The sequence below is a fragment of the Neomonachus schauinslandi genome, chromosome 14 (assembly GCF_002201575.2).
Source record: "Neomonachus schauinslandi chromosome 14, ASM220157v2, whole genome shotgun sequence".
Taxonomy (NCBI): domain Eukaryota; kingdom Metazoa; phylum Chordata; class Mammalia; order Carnivora; family Phocidae; genus Neomonachus; species Neomonachus schauinslandi.
This window is the reverse complement of record NC_058416.1, coordinates 70,468,658-70,489,500: the sequence shown is the minus strand read 5'-3', so window position 1 is coordinate 70,489,500 and position 20,843 is coordinate 70,468,658. Positions and strand designations below refer to the sequence as shown.

General features: G+C 40.2%; 1 protein-coding gene across 3 annotated transcripts in view; it reads left to right on the top strand.

Moving 5' to 3' along the window:
- EWSR1 (EWS RNA binding protein 1) overlaps window positions 1-20,843 on the top strand; it is a 29,387-nt gene that overhangs the window by 4,546 nt on the left and 3,998 nt on the right. The window contains exons 3-12 of one of the 3 annotated variants that reach the window (XM_044921138.1): window positions 91-142; window positions 1,443-1,566; window positions 1,976-1,993; window positions 6,799-6,985; window positions 8,988-9,155; window positions 11,072-11,283; window positions 12,461-12,641; window positions 15,431-15,468; window positions 16,004-16,036; window positions 16,349-16,467. In XM_044921138.1, coding sequence (XP_044777073.1) covers window positions 91-142; window positions 1,443-1,566; window positions 1,976-1,993; window positions 6,799-6,985; window positions 8,988-9,155; window positions 11,072-11,283; window positions 12,461-12,641; window positions 15,431-15,468; window positions 16,004-16,036; window positions 16,349-16,467 — 1,132 coding nt within the window. The remainder of the gene's footprint in view (window positions 1-90; window positions 143-1,442; window positions 1,567-1,975; window positions 1,994-6,798; window positions 6,986-8,987; window positions 9,156-11,071; window positions 11,284-12,460; window positions 12,642-15,430; window positions 15,469-16,003; window positions 16,037-16,348; window positions 16,468-20,843) is intronic. The other 2 variants (XM_044921139.1, XM_021703510.2) reach the window with 2 other exon arrangements.

The window sequence follows — 20,843 nt, the reverse complement described above, 5'->3', positions numbered from 1 at the left end:
TAGAATACTAAGCTTCTTGGAGTTGTAGAGGATTTTGTAACGGAATCTGAATGTTCTATATTCAGTTCTTGCATTTAATTTCTCTTACAGCTACAGTGCATACACCGCCCAACCCACTCAAGGATATGCACAGACCACCCAGGTAATCTTTAAGATATTTATATGTGGTTACGTCCCCAAACAAAATATTTCTGTCAGCCATTAAAACAATAGCTAGTACGGCTCTTTTTTAAAAATCGGGTAATAGAAAAGTATGACGTGCTTGTACATGTGCTACTGAAGCAAGCACTGATGTGCTTGTAATCATAGAAGTACTCAGGCGTTTTAAACTTGCACAGTGGGAGTGCCATTATAAATGACACCATCCCCAAACTGGGAGTTGCTAGCTCTCCACACCTTTCTAGTATCATCTCTCAAGTTAAGTGCCTTGCTCAGTAATTGGTCCTTCTACATATTGTATTATGTTTAAATTAATTTAATTTTACAGTGCTTCTGCAGGAGAAGGTGTTATTAGGATATTTTGCAAACAAAAAATAGCAGCGCATAGATAGGTCATTTGCCAGTGGTCACATAGTAAATGGCAGGGTCAGCTCTGTATGGCTGCCTAGCTACAGAGCTTCTGAGCCCTTTCCAGTACATGAGTTTGTGTTTAAAAGTCTAGGCCAACAGATTTTGGAAATTAGGGTCCTAGTGTTCTCAAGACCACTTCGAATTCTGAAATGGTCCATGACTAAAATGGATACTAATAACTCTGCCATTGAAACTTTCTGGGACAGACAGAAGGGTGATGTCTCTGGCAGATCTTACATAACTGGTCATTCAAATCTAGAATGTGATCTTGCTAATAGGTGGAAGAATACCTCATTCCTTACCAGGTTTTAAGTATTACTGATGTCCAAGTTCAAAAGACAGTTCTTGATATGTTAACCTTCAGAAGACTTGCAGTGTTCTAGTTCGTTTTCTTTGAAGTGGTGCAAGTTTTTAAATTTTTATGTCAGGCTGAAAATCTGGTTTTTAGAACTAACAGATTTTAATCCCATTTTCATTTTCTTTCTCTTGGTTCGTTTTGTCTTCCTAACATTTGTTTCCAGTTGCTAAAACGGTGCTACACTAAGTGCTATAGCAATTATACACCTGTTCCATTGTTGCCCGTCCCTTGAGAGTGTCTTGTTAATCCCCTGTATAGTTAACTGGGAGTTTGCCTCATTATCTCAGGAACTTTTTTGTAGTTAGGTTTATAAAAATTTGAGCAGATTAGGTAAGGGAAAGAAGGCATTCATGATGCTGTGATCACTTGTCTGTTTTTTACAATCTTTACTAGAAAGCAGTATTTTTGGCTTTGGTTCTTCCAGTTTTTAGAGCCTTAGAAATAAGTCAGTCTGTTTTTTGGCTAAAATATAAGGTTTATATATGAACTTCTTGCATCCATTTTCTTTGAGCAGGCATATGGGCAGCAGAGTTATGGAACCTATGGACAGCCCACTGATGTCAGCTATACCCAGGCTCAGACCACTGCGACCTATGGGCAGACCGCCTATGCAACTTCTTATGGACAGCCTCCCGCTGGTAAGGCCTGCCTTGGAGAGACTTTTGGGTCATAGCCACTGGGGTGTTTGCTAAGAATCTTGTTACTTACGCTCTCAGGTGTATATTCTATTCCATACCTTGGCATCTGAGGATCCTTTATTCTTAGAAGGAGCTATTTTTTCTTTTTCTTTTTTTTTTTCCTTTCCCTTATATTCTCCTAAAGGATTTCTCATAGAATGTGGGTGGGATAATTTCCTTTTAACTATTTCATTCAGTGTATCAAATAATCTTATAACAAAATGGAGAATATATAAAAGATTGTGCTAATGGTAATACTGGGTAAGAGTGAGCCTTCTTAAAGTGAGCTGCTTAAAATCAAACTGATTTTCACATCTGTTTGCTTCATCTGATAGTGTACCCTCTACTTTTTGTTTTGTGCTTTCCACAGTAGAAGGGACCAGTACAGGTTTGACTATCCTGCTCATTCTTGCATGGGAAATGCTTTCCATCTTGTCTAACCTTGTAATGTTGACCCTTTAGGTGTTTTCATCTGTTTAACCCTCAAACTTTCTAACATCACACACAACAAGGTGCTAATGGGAAATTGCTTCAGGTGCCATTCACAGATCCATGTCCTTTTCTTTATGTGATTTTGGGAAAGGTTTTGCTTTATTTTACATTATTTTGTGTCAAGCCTTAATAATAGTTGTTCACCTTCCCAAAGGTATTTCAGATGACTATTCCCCAGCTGATTCCCCCCTATTCCCTGAAGGAAAAATTGCATGAGTAGATTTATTTAGAGGAACAGACTGCCACCCTGCATGTAATGTTTGTCTCTTGGTTGGTTTCCAGTCCAGATACGTTTTATTTTCTGTTTTAAATGTTAATGAATTATTTTAATTCATAGTATGTCTTAAATAACAGCATTCCAGGGAGCTAAAAAATAAACTACTCCGAGAATTAGAATAAATTGTATCCTAATGCTAGGATTGAGTGGAGTATGTGAAAAATTTACAAGGATTTTTATGTTTAATGCTGCTATGTAACATTTTAGAATCCCTACCTTCTCCCCACCCACCCATTCCTGTCTTTATTATTATAAGAGAATATTCAATACAAAAGTCTTAAAATGTAAAAACTTATTGTCAAACTATTTTCAGTTCCCTAAGTTATATGTAGTTTTATCTCAGAGTCTTTAGTAGGGGAAAAACCTGTATCTGTAATTTATCTCCTTGAGTGACAGTGTCCTGGATTTGATGGGCAGTATTTCCTAATCTGTGTAACTAATGCATATCTCAAATAGGATGGGAAATGTTTACACTTTTACTGGTGTTAGCTGCAACTGTAGGAAAAGCTGGAGCTAGAACTATGCAGTTTGGATTTTTAGCACAGAATTTTGAAATTGTGAGATTGAACTTTACGTAGTCAAGCTATTTTCATTTTTATTAATGATTGACATATAATAATTAGTTTTAGGTATACAACCTAATGATTCCATATTTGTATATGTTGTGAAATGATTGCCACAAAAAGTCTAGTTACTACCCATTGGCACACACAGTTAACAGATTTTTTTCTTGTGGGGGGCCTGGGTGGCTCAGTCGGTTAAGCGGCTGCCTTCGGTTCAGGTCATGATCCCAGGGTCCTGGGATCAAGCCCTGCATTGGGCTCCTTGCTCAGCAGGGAGCCTGCTTCTCCCTCTGCCCCTGCTGCTCTGCCTACTTGTGCTCTTACTCTCTCTGTGTGTCAAATAAATAAATAAAATCTTAAAAAAAAAAAAAAAAAATTTTTTTTTTTTCTTGCAGTGAAAACATTCAAGATCTATTCTCTTATCAACTTTAAAATATACAATACGATTTATTAATTATAGTCACCATGCTGTAGGTTACATCCTTGGATGTATTTATTTTTATAATTTATTTAATAAAAACTTTGTAACCAGAAGTTTGTAGCTTTTGACCACCTTCCCTCATTTTTAAGATTTTATTTATTTATTTGACAGAGAATATGCACAAGCAGGGGGAGTGGCAGGCGGAGATAGAGGGAGAAGCAGGCTCCCTGCTGAGCAGGAAACTGATGTGGAGCTGGATCCCAGGACCCTGGGATCATGACCTGAGCCAAAGGCAGACATTTAATTGACTGAGTCACCCAGGCGCCCCAACCTTCCCTCATTTTTAAAAATAAGTATCACTTAGGGCGCCTGGGTGGCTCAGTTGGTTAAGCGACTGTCTTCGGCTCAGGTCATGATCCTGGAGTCCCAGGATCGAGTCCCGCATTGGGCTCCCTGCTCGGCAGGGAGCCTGCTTCTCCCTCTGACCCTCCCCCCTCTCATGTGCTCTCTCTCTCTCTCATTCTCTCTGTCTCAAATAAATAAATAAAATCTTTAAAAAAAAAAAAAGTATCACTTGAAAATAAATAATACAGCTTAGATTAAGCCTTTGGCATCTCTAGACCATTTTATAGGGATATGAAAAAGTCATTTATAGGAAACACGGGTCTTCTAGGTTCTCTAGAGTCCTGTGTTCTCATTGTCATAATTGAACAAGTCCCACCATGAAGACAAAAATGTAGGACATTCTGATACAGAAACCAGTGGCTTTGGGCGCCTGGGTGGCTCAGTTGGTTAAGCGACTGCCTTCGGCTCAGGTCATGATCCTGGAGTCCCGGGATCGAGTCCCACATCGGGCTCCCTGCTCGGCGGGGGTCTGCTTCCCCCTCTGCCCTCTTCCCTCTCGTGCTCTCTGTCTCTCATTCTCTCTCTCTCAAATAAATAAATAAAATCTTTAAAAAAAAAAAAAAAAGAAACCAGTGGCTTTGATGAGCAAGAAACTGCACTTAATAAGGACTGTTTTATGGATTTTATAGTTTATGGGGAGCCATACATATCTCCTTTAATGCTCCCATCAACCTTTGGAGTGTAGAGACTGGAATTAAACCTGGTGGGCAAACTGAGGCTGAACCAAACTAAGTTAGGACCCTCACAGGTAGTAAGTGGCTTCAAGCACACTTTTTTCCTTACTTCATGCTGTCTTTACACATAAAAGTCATTGGATAATTACTGAAAGGAATGTAGGAAAAAAACCCTTTTCTCTCAATAGAATTTTTTTTAATTAAGCTTTAAGAGAAAGTGGCCATATAAATCTCGTTTCATTAATTAGAATAGAAACTTTAGTTTTTACTGTTCAAGTTGAACAAAAATTTTGGTTGATTTGTGTAATGTTTATTACCTTTTTCCTTAAAGTCATCAGCACAAAGTAGATGTGTTGTCTTTTGCCGTTGATCTTTTTTATTGTCATTAAATCATTTTGCTCTGTTAATTTTTGCTCATTTGCCTGGCTGTTTGTGTGGGTACTAGAGATTAATTAAAAGATTATTAATTAACCCAGTGTCTATTACCGTAATCTTTAGCACTTCAAGCCTCTAACAGTTACTGCGTAGTTTTATAATATTCAGTTATTGCTCTGATCAGTCTTTGTTGTTGCTGTTGCTTTTAATTGCCCTTGTGACTCTTATAGATGGCCTTGTCATCATGTAGGGGAAAAAAAATCTGTGTAGGAGTAATAGGGTAGGTGGAATTAGATTCCAGTTAAATTTAAATAAATGAGTGCTTTATATGGGTGACATTAGGACTCTGCAAGGAACTTTTAAATTAAATAAACAGATGAGTGACATGCCAACTCAAAAACCTTCCATTGCTTGGGGCTCTCTGTTTTGTGCATTATGCTTTCATACACATTTTAACCTAGCAGTTTTGAGAAGGAAATTACTGTCTTTGTGTATAATTAATTTCAGAATTTCCCTAAAATGTTCGGAATGGAGAAAAAAAAGTATTACACTCTGTGCTACAGGAGGTGACACTTTAGGTTGTACAAAGAGAAGTTGGTATTTGTTGTTGGCTAGTAAGTTGTGCGTATAGTGAGGACACTTTATTCTAACTGAAGTTACGGCCCTAAATTTTAACTAAAGTGAGCGATCTTAATTCAAGATTTGTCTTAAGTACTCAAACTCTTTTACTTTAGTGAGATGTGGACTATTTTTTGATGGATATAAATGCTGATAACTAGACCCAAGTTTTTATTGCATGGCTGGCTTGTGTTCATTGACCATGAGAAGGGGTCAGAGAGAAGAGCCCAGCACCAGGAAAGGTTCTAACACATCTCACAGAATAAGGACTCAGGTTAGGAGCTGCATTTTGTCACACTGCAAACCCAAGTTCCAGATGAAAGGGTTTCCATCCCTGCCTGGTCTGGTAGAGGCAGGAACTAGGGAGAGAACCTACCTTGGTTTGCCTCATACCTCTGAACGCAGCAGGTCTTTGTGATACCTAGTTAGGGGACTAGCATGGGGCTAGCTCTAGGGTCTACTTTGAATATTTCCAAACAGGAAAAAGACCTTTTTGCTGGTGGTAGGTAAAAGAATGGAGGGTGGGTAATTTGATGACAAGCGTAGACTCTTAGATGGTTTCAACATGTGAAAAACATTGACCTTTTGAAGGTTTATTTGGGGAGTATTAAGTTTAATTAAAATCATTTACCTGAAAGGTCAAATAAGATAACGTTTTGGTTATATTTAAGCAAATGTAATTTGTAGTATCTTATTACTCAAGTTCCATTTCAAAATTTAGTGCTGGTAACAAGCATCTTTTTAGTTGTTACCTGAAACAAAAGTAGCAGTTCTTGGACATCTCCCACTGAAAATTAAACACATGTTTTCTGGGATTTCAGTTTCCTTTAACTAAAAATGAACTGCCCATGCTGGAATGCTCAGGACTGAAAGCAAAGTAATTTTAATGCTAAAAATACTACCTGGATCATTATTTTTAGCTATTTTAGCAATGTGTCATTGCCTTTTCCCTTTCTGGGACGTTTTATTCCTGCTTGAGAGTTTTTTGGGATACTTAACTAGTTGAGGAAATTGTTAAGAAGGCCTGCTTGCAAGACTGGTATAGGATCCCCAAAAGCAGACTTTTCTCCTCTTTAATCCAGAGGGGAAGGTGCAGCAGGAACCTTGTTTTCTGTACCAACACTTCTGTAGCATACCCTGTTTCCTCCTGTTAGGTGTGATTTTAGAGCTAAAGAGAGTGCCATGCTGAAAACTGGGTACGCAGGCTTTAAATATTGGTTTGTTGCTACTCATACTGGAGGGGAACCTTTTAAAGGGGCTAAATATTGTGATGCTTTAAAGTAGGTGGCTTACAAATTGTTTTGTTAGCAAGTGTCTAGGCAGCTCTCTGAGGAGCCAGAAATCTGACGTCGTTCTCCTTTGTTCTAGGTTATACTACTCCAACTGCCCCCCAGGCATACAGTCAGCCTGTCCAGGGGTACGGCACTGGTGCTTACGATACCACCACTGCTACGGTTACTACCACCCAGGCCTCCTATGCAGCTCAGTCTGCTTACGGCACTCAGCCTGCTTACCCAGCCTATGGGCAGCAGCCGGCAGCCACCGCACCTGCAAGGTAAGGCCACACTCCCCTAGTTCTTACACCAGAGCACATCAGCCTGTTTCGGGAAAGAGAGCAATTACACGCACTTAGAGAATCCAGGACTTCATTCCTTTTTAATGGTTACTCTTAAATACTTACTGTTAGAGGTTGGCTATGTGCTTATAGTCATCACAGCAATGCTCTAGAACACACCACAGATACATTGTTCTCCATTTAGTAGAGAAATTGTGCCATCCAGGGGCTAAGATGAGGAAAGTCACTGGCCAGATATCTAGTTTCTAGACATTCAGTTTCAAAAGGGTGACCTTTTAGGGTAGGAGGAGACTATTATATTTACTTTACCAAACCCAGGAAAAAAAATGGAATGTGTGTTTTCCTTCACAACAGAACAACTGATTGGTTTTATTGACCTTGTAAATGGATAACAGCTTTCTCTTTGGGGAAAACGTGGCAGTTCACAATACAGAGGAGGTGGGAAGTCATATACTGGTGTCTCAGTTGAAGGAATTGACATTTTTTCTGTATTATGTAGTGGCTTGGTTATCTAAATATCACAGGCAAGTATATATTCTTAACTGGGTACCCTGCTTTGGGGTGAATATTTTGGCAAACAATTTCATACTCCATGACTAATTAGCAGGTAAACAGTATTGATTATTACTTAACAGAAGATTTCAGGTCTTTGCTTTAGGCAATGCACATAGGTGGCTTCTGCATACAATCTTGAAGGAACATTGAATTCTGATTTGAAAGAAGACTTTTTAGGGAATAAACAAGAGATCAACTTGTAACCTAGACTTTTTGCCTACTATAGAGGTAAGAACTTAGCTCTGGCAAACACTCATGAAATTACTTCTAAAGTGCACAGTGAGTAATCAGAGCTACTTGGTAGTTTACATCTACTAGACATCCTGTGCAGTAGGTAGATTAAACTGACTCACTGATTCCTCTAGGGCTCCGTTTCAGGTGACCTAGGCATTTCAGAATGTTCTCAACTATTGGAAGTCCCATTTGATGATCCATTGCAACAGTATATCCAAGCCATAGATTGGGGGGGGTTATATATTAATTGGTTTTTTATAATTTTTTGTTGTTGTTCCTTTTCTTTCCCTGATTTTTAGTCCTTACCACTTTAAAACTGTCTCATGATCAGTGTCAGCTACTCCCTTTTCCACTGGAAAGAGGGGGCTTGTGACCCATTTCAGCTCTGGAGAAACCAGTACTTCCACATCCTATCTGGTTTGCCTGCTCATTCTTGGCGGTTTGCTTAAAATAGCTCACTTTATTACAGTCTTGTTGCGAACTCTTAGGGCTAAGAGGTAATAGAAAACCCTGGGGGTTTTTGTTTTTTTTCCTTTGAGACTAGGATTGGTTTTCATTATTTAATATTTCCCAGTTCATCCAAGCATTCCTGGGAGCTGGGGTTGGGAGGGGGTGGTTCCCTCCCCTACTCTGGTATTTCCATTATGGAGACTTTCAGGCAAGGTTAGATTTATTTGTGGCAGTCCAAATTAGGAAATGTATTTTCAGGTCTGTTTTAATAAATGAGAAATTTCAACTCACAGTAATCTAAATTTATAAATGCCATGAACTTATATAAATGTTCTAACGTGACACTTTTGCATTATTGTTAAGGTTTCTTATCTGTCTTCCAACAGTCCTTTTTGGGGGGAAAAAAAAAGCATTTTCTTCCCTAACAAACAACCTCCCCTCCCAGATCACTTAAATTGGCAATAGAAAATACTGTAACTGCCTTTGATAGCTGCTAATGTGGAACGAGTGGAACATGTTGGTATCTCATCTGTGGGTGTGATTAATTCTCCCCCTTTCATAGAAGTGTTCTCTTCCAGCAAATACAGTTGGACCGAGACTGGGTTTGAGATAATTCAGTTGACAATTGTATTTACTTCCAAGCTCAGTCCTAACATTGCACGTTGCTCAGAGGTTATAGAGGTCTTACCCAGGAGTTCTATGGTTGAGGGAAAAAGTCTTACTTTTTTATTTCTCCTTTTAGACCGCAGGATGGTAACAAACCCGCTGAGACTAGTCAACCTCAATCTAGCACAGGGGGTTACAACCAGCCCAGCCTAGGATATGGACAGAGTAACTACAGTTATCCCCAGGTACCTGGGAGCTACCCCATGCAGCCAGTCACAGCACCACCATCTTATCCTCCTACCAGGTCAGTATCTTTGTTCTCATGGCCAGTGAGCTAGTAGAATAACAGGTTTTTTTTTCAGGCTGTTGACCAGCTTGCTTCTTCCTCAGGTGAAACGGGTTATCTGACTTTCCCAGTGATGAGCCTTGACCACACATTAAAACTTCAGTCTTAGGTTCCTGTAGCAGTACCTGGCAGTCAGTAACTTTTTTCTCTAAACACAAACAACATTTTTACCATTCTAGGTTCTTCCTTTTAATTTTGCTCTTTTAGTTAATTCAGATGGATGAGAAACAGAAGTATATGAAAGCAGGTAAACCCAATCGTAGAAGCCACCTCCTCCAATGCAGTTAGGATGGGTAAAGTGGAAGACATGAAAAGGAAAAGAAAGAAAGAAACTTCATTTTAATCATTTCATATTTAACTTAACTTGGAGGTCCATTCATACACAACTCTTTCAAGATTTTATTTATTTATTTGACAGCACAAGCAGGGGGAGAGGGAGAGACAGGCTCCCTGCTAAGCAGGGAGCCCAATGCAGGGCTCGATCCCAGGACCCTGGGATCATGATCTCAGCCAAAGGCAGATGCTTAACCAACTGAGCCACCCAGGTGCCCCCATGCACAGGTCTTTTAATGATTGGGCCAGGGCCTTTCGTCTACAGATTTATTCTGCACTCTGTCTTACATGTTAACCACCCCAGCAGCTACAGTGTCTCATTTGGGTTTCTTGTAAAGTGGAGGAAGAACTGCAAGTTTTCTCACTCATACTTAATTAGAAGCAAGTTTTCAAATGAACTGTCTGAATTGTGTCCTAAAGTGTTAACTTAGTTTTGCTAGAGGTAGCACTTCCCTTTTTTGCACTCAGTTTCATTGGTTTTCGCATGAAAGTGCAGCAGGTGTGAACAGGTTTGGGAACAAAATACAGTTGGCCGGGTACATGTACAGCGTGGAGCAGCAGTGGGCAGGGCTTACAGCAGTTCTTCCACAGAGCCCGCCTGTGCTGCTGAGGGTAGTAACCCTGGCCAGTTGAGTAGGTACACTCCGTGAAAAGAGGCTCCTGAGTCTGTACAGCCACGTTGGGGAATATGAGGGAGGCTTAGTTTAGTAGTACTTTTAAATATGATGTCTTTTTTTATTTTCATTACCATAGTTCATTTAAAGTTTAATAGCAGTTCTTTTAATTAAGCTTTATTTCTATGTAAGAAAGGTATCATTGGTTAGTTTCTCTGCCTGGGGTTGACATGTCGAAAGATGAAGATCCACTGAATACTCTTGTACGGTGCCATGATTCTGAAGTTACCTTATCCATCTTTTCTTCGTTAAGATTTCATAGATGATCAGGCATGTCTGAAAGTTATAGATGATCAAGCATGTCTGGAAGTTTGAAACTGTATACAGTATATAGCGAAACAATTTGCAACTTGAACAGACGTCAAGAGAAAATTGCCATGTTTGTGTGGCCACACACACACACTGGGCATCCTTGTACCTTCAGAACAGTCACTGTCATGATTGACGGGAATTGTTGGGAGGCAGGCTTAGAACTGCCATGCTTAACTGCCTCCTTTTCCTCTGTGGCTTTCCCACTGAGTACACATGCGCGTATTCTTCCCTTAATGCAGGAACACCAAACTCCCAAATTTGCCTTGAATTTAATTGAAAACTATGGTTTTAAGGAGGTGGGAGGTAAAAGAGAAGACTCTAAGGGTTGTATAATGTATAGATTGGTTCTCAGTAGTTTTCCCCTCCTTTGCATTTAAAGCTGTATTCTGAATACAAAAATATTTGCTTATTTTAAATTCAGACTGTTGATATGTAGAAAGTAAGTGTGTTTTTTAAGGATTTCTATGTCATATGCTATGAATGTCTCTTATATTTAGGGGGCTTGAAGAAATAACAAGCCTCTCCTTCCTAAAAAGCTTTTTTTCTTTCTTTCAGCTACTCCTCTACACAGCCGACTAGTTATGATCAGAGCAGTTACTCTCAGCAGAACACCTATGGGCAGCCGAGCAGCTATGGACAGCAGAGTAGCTATGGTCAACAAAGCAGCTATGGGCAGCAGCCGCCCACTAGTTATCCCCCCCAAACTGGATCCTACAGCCAGGCTCCAAGTCAATATAGCCAACAGAGCAGCAGCTACGGGCAGCAGAGTGAGTTGCTAAGAGAGAAAACCAAATAAGAATGATTATGTTTGGAGTTTCTGAACATGGGGAAATGGTCTTTACCGTTGTTTAGTTTTGGACTCTAGGGCATCTTTAGGACATAACATCCTGGCTAACCACTTGGATGTCCCACTAAAGACATGAGTGCTTTTCTCCAATTTAATTGTTAGTATGCCTTGCCAAAAAGAAAAGAGAGTTTGTAACTGACCAGAGAAAACATTTTAAGACGCCAGCCTTGCTCTCTTTAAGGAGGTTATATACACTGAGTGAAGCTGGCACTCCTGTGGCCTGCCCACCCCAACTCATTAAAAGGACGTGAGCAGATAGCTGTTGGGAGACTAGTGCAATTTTGATAGTCAAGTAAATGCTATATTTTGGTTTGGGGTTTTTTTTTTACATCTATAAAGCAAAAAAAAAAAAAAAAAAGTCCTTCTCATAGAACACTTAGTTTCACATGGAGAAGTAACCAAAAACTCAAAACTGTATTCACAATTTAATTTTTACCTGGATAGTTGTTTTTTAATGAAACTCCATCCATGGGTGTGTTTCATTATGGCTATGAGATGAGTAGTGCTTCTTGATGGAGCCCAAGCTTCAGCAACATACTAAAGCCCTAAGAAACCTGCCCCTGGTTTTTGTTTTTTTTTTTTTTTAAGATTTTATTTATTTATTTGACAGAGACACAGCGAGAGAGGGAACACAAGCAGGGGGAGTGGGGGAGGGAGAAGCAGGCTTCCCACTGAGCAGGGAGCCCGATGTGGGGCTCGGTGCCAGGACCCTGGGATCATGACCTGAGCCGAAGGCAGATGCTTAACGACTGAGCCACCCAGGCGCCCCATGGTTTTTGTTTCTTGAGAGTAGTTTAAAGAAGTAGCTTTTGGAGGCATCCTAGGATACAAAACCCTGTAAACTGTTGACCTGAGGGCTTTTCTTCTTATTTGGGTGGTTTATTCTAGGCTAACTGTAAGATTACTTCAGCTTTGATGAACCAGCAGTTTCGGTTAAACTTAAAAGACCCTACTTTTAGAGGTGCTTTGTTAGGTTTAAAGAAGATGGTGCCTTGGTTAGTACCTTGCAATTGAGCATTCTGTGTTTCCAGGAGAAAGTACGACAGGCAATGGTTCAAATGCTGGTCCATGGCTTACAGATGTGACTCTTTCCTCAGGTTCATTCCGACAGGACCACCCCAGTAGCATGGGTGTTTATGGGCAGGAGTCTGGAGGATTTTCCGGACCAGGAGAGAACCGGAGCATGAGTGGCCCTGATAACCGGGGCAGGGGAAGAGGGGGATTTGATCGTGGAGGCATGAGCAGAGGTGGGCGGGGAGGAGGACGCGGTGGAATGGGGTAAGAGCAAACCTTTTCTCCTTTTACCTAATTTTGTTTCATCCATAGGATTTTCAATGGAAAGAAGGGACTGAAAGACATAAGAAATTTATTTCTACATTTCCATGGACAATCTGTTGAGCCCAGGCCATCTTCTAAAACATGGAAATGTCATCTTTGTGGCATAGATTAAGTGGCAGTTCGCTTTTTTCCCTGCCAATCTACTTGGTTGGGTTGGGGAGAACAAAGAATGGTTTTGAAACTAGAGCTTTCAGTTCCCTTCATGGTTTCCAGAGGTCAAAGCCTCTGTGGGTAATAGACTCGGGATGGAACACACACAACCCTTCTAACACCCCTAGGTTTTTTAACTAATTGCCTCTGAATGGTTGTCTTGAAATACCTGGTGTATATATACTGCAGAAAAGGAATGCAGCTGTTTTCCACAATGTTTGTCCCCAACTTCTGTTTGTATTTGGAATTGTTGAACGTAATGATGAAGATCTTGGTCCCCTAATTCCTGAACTATGGCCTGAGGTGCACCTGGTACACAGAAAAGTCTAATAGCTTTTTGCAGAGTAATGTAAATAATTACAGGATCACTCCCTGTTGGAGATTTTGAGAAGTCTAAATCGGTTTGACCATTTTGATTGATGGCACAATCTGGTTTAGAAAACTTTGTTTAGATCAATAGCATAACCCTGCTACCTGTGCCTGCCCCTCCCCTCCCTTCTCCCACCCCTTTTTCCCCTTCTGGTGTCTGTACTTTGATGAAGGTGAGGTATAATGTTGGTGGTTAACATAATCCAGAAGGTTTAGTTCTGTGTGTGTTCTGTCCCTATATAAACTAGTAAAAAAAAAAAAAAAAAAAGTTATGCAGAATGTTATACATATTATGTATAAATTGGATTTGGTGCCACTGTTGGTTCAAGGAAAAATTGGGTGGGGTTTCTTTTTTTATATAGAAATGGCCTTCAAAATTAGATAAAAAGTTGATCTTTAATTTTTGTGTTCTCAAATTTGTATCCTGTTGAAAGATAACTGATTGAAAATGCAGTTCTGCATATTCTGCATAACTTAAAAGTCTTTGGTGAAATCTTTATTGGAAGAAACAGTTACTTGACAACACACAAAAATTGATGAACAATTTGGTATTAAGTAAAATCGGTCTGATTTGGAGAATGTCATTCCATTATAAAGGTTTCACTTCTTTATGGATGTTTTAAAATAGACGTAGACACTTGAAATTACTATCATCACGTCTCCTCCAATCACCTAGAATTCTTAGTATTTTCCAATTGCAAAACCAATTTCAAGTTCATTCATTTTAATACTCCAGAAGTGATAATTCTACTAATTTTGCTAGACTTTGCTAGTAGAGGGATCCCCTCTTTCTGAAGAAGTCTCCTGGAGCCATAGAAAAAAAAAAGTCATGGCTTTCCCACAGGTTTTTCAACTGACTGTGAGGCAGTCGGTTGGATCCCTTGGGGACAGGAGGGGCATTCTCCCCTCCCCTCTTTTTCACTCTGGTGTGGTGATGGTTTTCAGTGTCTTCTGCAGGTAAGGCACTCAATGTTGTTAACATGCCCTTTTTCATTGCCTCAGTATTTTGATATTTTCATTGGCTGTTAAACGTGGAAACTTTTTAACATGCTTTGTCGCATTTATATGCTACAGGTTACAAAGTGAGAGCCTTGTATACACTTCAATACTTAAAAAGTACCCGTACTCAGTACTCAGCCGGCAGCATAATGAAAAGTGGGACTAGACACGGTGTCCATATGGAGAGGAAAAATATACATAGAATATTTTTAACAAAATGTATTCATTGTATAAATGGAATCCTTCTGTAACTTTGGTAACTGCATACTTGTTATTTGGTAATGAACCAGAGGAGGTATAATACTCTAGAATTGTATAACATTAAAGTGTAAACTTTTGTGTTTAAAGAGAGAGAACATTTTATGGTGTGTACTTTTAAAAAGGAAACAAAGCTGCATGCAACAGCTTGAAAATTGTATATTCAGGTATTAAAGGTGCAATACTGGTTAGAAAAAGCTCAGGGCCTCCCACTGAGGAGCTGCCTTTATTTAATCTTAAAGGAAAAATAAAAAAGGCCCTTCATATTCCCTCCCCCTGTTTTTACAGTATGTAAAGCAGTCATTTTATACTGCTGTCGTCACTGTTCTCAACTGATGTGTCTATAAAGTTGCACCCCCAGTCCGTTGAGCCTTGGTATTTGTTGTAAATTCTCCTTTCACAGCGATTGTTTAAATCCATTAGTGCCCTGAATTGTATGGCTTTATGCTGAAGATTGGCTGGATGCGTCCTCTGATGTGTGTTGTAGGCGTTTAATGTGGTTGTCTCCTGCTTTATTATACTGTGACTTGTTAGGAAGCCTCACTTGGCTCTCCCCTAGGAGAGGTTGAGGGTGCACCTTTATGAACATGGAAAGCAGTTGCCCCAGCTTGCTACTCCTCTCTACAACAAGCTCTCCCTGTTTTTCAGCTGATGGGGTGGGTGTTTGGGATCGATTTTTCCCCCCCTAATTTGCCAAGTATTGCACTATTAATACCAGCCCCCGAAATGAAAGGAACCAACCACACTGGTGTGTACAATCAGACAAGCAAGGTTGTATATAAAGGAAATTTGAGCAAGCTGCCCTGAAGAAAGGCATAGTGACGAGATGAGAGAGATGCATTGTTTGGAGATGTGTTTAGCCAGTGCCCTTCTCCCCCACGAGCCCCCCCAAGGCTCAGAGCGGTACTGGCTTTTAAAGGGAAAGGCCTTCATTTCTTCGTTTATCCCCCCAGCAGCGCTGGAGAGCGAGGTGGCTTCAATAAGCCTGGTGGTAAGTTTTTGAGTATTACCATGGATAGTGTTTAAAAAAATACAGTCAGTTTTTAGAAAACTATAATTTTTTATTAGTTTCATAAGCGGTTTAAAAATGATCTATACAAAGAGACTAATGGGTACTGCCGGCATTGTCTTAGGGGTAATAAGGTTAACCTATGGTTACAAAACAAAGGGTAACTTGAAGTATTGAGCAACTGCTTCTGTAATATGGGGGAGAATACATTTTTTAAATTTGGTTTGTTTGGAGGAAAAATTTTGACTTAAATTTAACACTAATTTGGCACATAAGCATTGAGAGTGTATTTGGTTAATGGTTTAAAAGCAAACCAGCAAAGAAAAAAAAGCAAAACCCTAGCAAATCTTTCACAAATGTTAAAGGGGCACTGCTCCATTTTAGCAGTGCGGGTCATTTTGAATTTAATGACGCCCCATCAAACGGTGGTATAGTAGATAGCTATGTGTGTTTGTAAGGTTTATAGCTTGCAAGACGTGCACTAATAGTGTTTTATGTGATCTTTCCTGGTTGGCAGGACCCATGGACGAAGGACCAGATCTTGATCTAGGTAATTTTGAATTCTTGAATTTTGTATCATGCTTTATAAATGAACAGCACCGAAGTAAGTGCATGCTAGAGCTCAGCAGCCTGGTAGATCAGTGTGATATTCTTGCTTTTAGAAGCAGTTTAGGGCTCCCTTTATCGGGAGCAGCTACTCATAATAGCCTTAGACAAAGGAGACCAGAAGTTCCATGGCATTCTTGTTAGTGTGGCTGGTAGTTCTCTTAGCTTTGTAGTAATTACCAGTGAGCAGTAGTGACTAGTGGGTTAATCAGCCCCTGTAGATACAGGATAATAACTCCTTTCTTTTCTCTGTAAGGCCCACCTGTAGATCCAGATGAAGACTCTGACAACAGTGCAATTTATGTGCAAGGCTTAAATGACAATGTGACTCTAGATGATCTGGCAGACTTCTTTAAGCAGTGTGGAGTTGTTAAGGTAAGTAAAAGCATAACCATGTGAGTTGGCAGATCTTCCAAATCAGCAGGCATTTTAAAGAGATGATGATTAGAGTTTCTGAAGATCTGACTGCTTCTGAAGTTGCCTGACCTTTCTTTCTGGGCATATTGTGGTTTGTTCCTTAAAATACCAAAACAACAAAAAGAAAACCTTTCTTTTATTTTTGTAGAAAAATGCTAAATGTGGTTGGGCATACTTAACAATTCCATCCTTTATAATTGTCAGCTAATTGTAAGAATACTTAGAGGGACACTTTTTTGTGAAATACGGATTACAACACAGTTTTTAAAATAGTGAACATTAACATTTTTTTCTTTCCCAATTTTATCCCTTCTCCGCACGCCCATCCCGAATTGTACCGTTTCTTTTCATGGATGGACACTCAGTAATGGTTTGTTTCCTATAATTTTGGAGAATGTTTATTAAACACTACTATAAGGCAGCGCTATTCTAGGATATACTAGAAACGAACAGATAGGAACCCTTGGAGTTAAACATGGGTTCTTCGTTAGGTGGGGATAACTAAGAGAAACGAGGGTTTTGAGAAGGGGGTTCCGGGGTCCTCAGGTCAGAAACTCAAAAAGTTTGGGAATCCTGTATTTTATTTATAAATACGTCACAAGTTATTCATATATTCTCTAATAGACAGTTGGGTTATTTCTAAGTTTGTGAACATTCTTACATCTCCTGGGGCACAGTGCCGTAGTGTCTCTGTGTGTGTACAGTTGGTTCTTGTTATTTGCAGTAGTTCTGTAAAGTCACTGCAAAGACTGAATTAGTGGATTCTGAACCACTGCTTCTCAGGCAAGTGTGTGAACGGATACATACATCTCACATACATTATAATTCTAAATTTTAAAAACAACTCCCTCTGGTAGATCTCTTTTCTCTTACAAAGAGAAAATGAGGTTCTGAAGTGTTTGGTGATTTGCATGAGTGGCATACAGATTCATCCAGCTGGCCCCAGGGACAGAATTTCTTGCACTACACAGTCTCCATCCCCTGGTCATCTCTAAAGAGAGCTGGACTGAGGTGGGGGGGGTGGGGGAGGCAGTGTGTCTCATTTGAGCTCGATTGGAACACATGCATCAGACAACTTAAATTTTTGCCACTCTGTACATGTCCGTGAGTAACCACAAAAGTACCACAAGTATTGAATTTTTAGTGAGTAGGCAAATTTGCGAATAGTGAATCTATAAGTAATGAGGATCGACTGTACCCAGGTGTAAAATTGCTGGTTTTTAGGCTGTGTGCGTGTTTAACTAATTAGTATGGCTGAGCAACTTAGTGGATGGCACCAGCATTCCTGAGACCACATTCACCACCTCTTCACTGCTACTGGGAATCACCTGAATTTTTAAATTAATGCCAATCTGCTGGAAGAAAATGGAAACGTGGTGGGTTTTTTTGTTAAGATTTTATCTATTTGAGAGAATGAGCACGAGCAGGGGGAGGGGCAGAGGGAGAGGGACAAGCAGACTCCCCGCTAAGTGTGGAGCCCTATGCAGGGCTCCATCCCAGAACCCTGAAATCATGACCTGAAGTCAGACGCTTAACCGAGCCACCCAAGGGCCTGGCAAATGTCGTTTTAATATCCTTTTCCCTGTTTGCTAATGACGTTTGGTATTTTTGTTTTGGGTGGTAGTGGTTGCTTTTTTTTTTTTTTTTTTTAAGATTTTTATTTATTTGGGGCGCCTGGGTGGCTCAGTCGTTAGGCGTCTGCCTTTGGCTCAAGTCATGATCCCAGGGTCCTGGGATCGAGCCCCACATCGGGCTCCCTGCTCCGCGGGAAGCTTGCTTCTCCCTCTGCCACTCCCCCTGCTTGCGTTCCCTCTCTCGCTGTGTCTGTCAAATAAATAAAAATCTTTTTTTTTTTTTTTAAGATTTTATTTATTTATTTGACAGAGAGAGACACAGCGAGAGAGGGAACGCAAGCAGGGAGAGCGGGAGAGGGAGAAGCAGGCTTCCCAGAGCAGGGAGCCCGATGTGGGGCTCGATCCCAGGACCCTGGGATCATGACCCGAGCCAAAGGCAGACGCCTAACGACTGAGCCACCCAGGCGCCCCACTTTAATTTTTTTTTTTTTAATTTAAATTCAGTTAGCCAACATAGAGTACATCATTAATTTTAGATGTAACGTTAGTTCAGTAATTTATAAGTTGTGTATAACACCCAGTGCTCATCACACCACCTGTCCTCCTTAATGCCCGTCAGTCATCCTGTTAATAATGTTCTAATTACATGCTGTCTTCTATGAAATGCCTGTTAGTCTTGTACTCAGTCTTCATTGGGTTATCATTTGTTATTTTACACATAGTTCTTTAAAGAATTTTTTTTTTTAATTTAATTTTACTTTATTTTTGAGAGAGAGCAGGGAGTAGGGGCAGAGGGAGGAGGAGAGAATCCCAAGCAGGAGCCCAATGAGGGGCTTGATCTCACAACCTTAAGATATGACCTGAGCCAAAATCAAGAGTCAGACACTTAACTGACTGAGCCACCAAGGCGCCCCTACATATAGTTCTTTTGTGTTCTCTGAAGGCTGATCCTTGTCTGATATTGCACATGTATTCTCCCAGTTTCTAACTCCTTTTCTTTTGATGAGTAGAAGAAGCTGTTGATGTAATTGAACTTATCAGTCTTGTCCTTACTGGTTTGTGTCTATTTGTAATACAAGACCTTCTGTTCCAGCAACATTTATTGAAGGATCCATCCTTTCCTTGATGATACGTACTTTATCTATCACTTAAAATTCCACCCGTACCTGGATATATTTCTTTTTTCTTTTTCAAGATTTTATTTATTTGACAAAACAAGCAGGGGGGAGCAGCAGAGGTAGAGAGAGAAGCAGGCTCTCCACTGAAGAGGGAGGCCAGTGCGGGGCTTGATCCCAGGACTCTGGGATCATGACCTGGACTGAAGGCAGATGCTCCACCTAATGAGCCACCCAGGGCCCCCCCCCCTTTTTTTTAAGATTTTATGTATTTATTTGATGGGGCAGGGGGTTTGGATCTATTTGTAATGGTCTTGTGTACTGGAGTTACTTTGTATGATCCTGCACTAATAGCACAGCTGTTTTTATGCTAATTCTTGATATCTGTAATAAAGCAAATTCTTCTGTTTTGTTATTTTTCCTCAGGAATGCTTTGCTATTTACACCTTGCTCTTCTATATACATTTTAGAATTCTACTTACGAAGTTCTTTAAAAACCACAACTGGGTGTTTATTGAATCTATAAGATAGTTTGAGGAGAACTGACATTTTTATAACAGTAGTTTTTTTCCATGAGTATCATATGCGCATTTACTTAGGTCTTTAGTAAAGACCATCTCCTTAAAGGTTTTGCAAGTCTTTATTACTAGTTTTTGTTTTGTTTTTTGTTTTTAAAGATTTTATCTGGGGCACCTGGGTGGCTCAGTCGGTTAAGCGACTGCCTTCGGCTCAGGTCATGATCCTGGAGCCCCATGATCGAGTCCCAAATCGGGCTCCCTGCTCAGTGATGATTCTGCTTCTCCCTCTGATCGTCCCCCCCTCTCATGCGCTCTTGCTCACTCTCTCATTCTCAAAGTCTTTAAAAAAAAAAAAAAAAATTTGTTGGGGGAGAGCACGAGCTGGGAGAAGGGCAGAGGGAGAGGGAGAAGCAAGCAAGCAGGCTTCCCAATGAGCAGGGAGTGCTACATGGGGCTCGATCCCAGGACCTGGAGGTCATGACCCAAGCCAAAGGCAGACGCTTAACTGCCTGAGCCGCCCAGCCCCAGTCTTTATTAGTTTTATTTTTTTAGATTTTTAGTTGTTATTGTGAATGGTCTTTTTCAAATGACATTTGTGGTGGTTACAACTATATAGAAATAGATTTGATTTTGGTAGAGCATAGGAGATGCATAATGAAGGTTTCTCTCTACTTGTGATGTATATAGTATGTTGTTTATTCAGGTATGTGTGGGTTTTTTCCCCTGGTTAAGAAAGTAGCATATAGGGCGCCTGGGTGGCTCAGTCGTTAAGCGTCTGCCTTCGGCTCAGGTCATGATCCCAGGGTCCTGGGATCGAGCCCCGCATCGGGCTCCCTGCTCTGCGGGAAGCCTGCTTCTCCCTCTCCCACTCCCCCTGCTTGTGTTCCTGCTCTCGCTGTGTCTCCCTCTGTTAAATAAATAAATAAAATCTTTAAAAAAAAAAAAAAGGAAGTAGCATATACTGTCAGTTTTGTAAAATGAAATTTTAAAAACACATAGCCCCATCATTCGTACCGCTATTTTGCCATATTTCTTTTCAGTCTGTATATGTCCTTTATAAAAACATAAGTATTAGTATGTATATCTTATAAACGTTAGCTTTAAAAAAAAAAAAAAACGCCCTATAA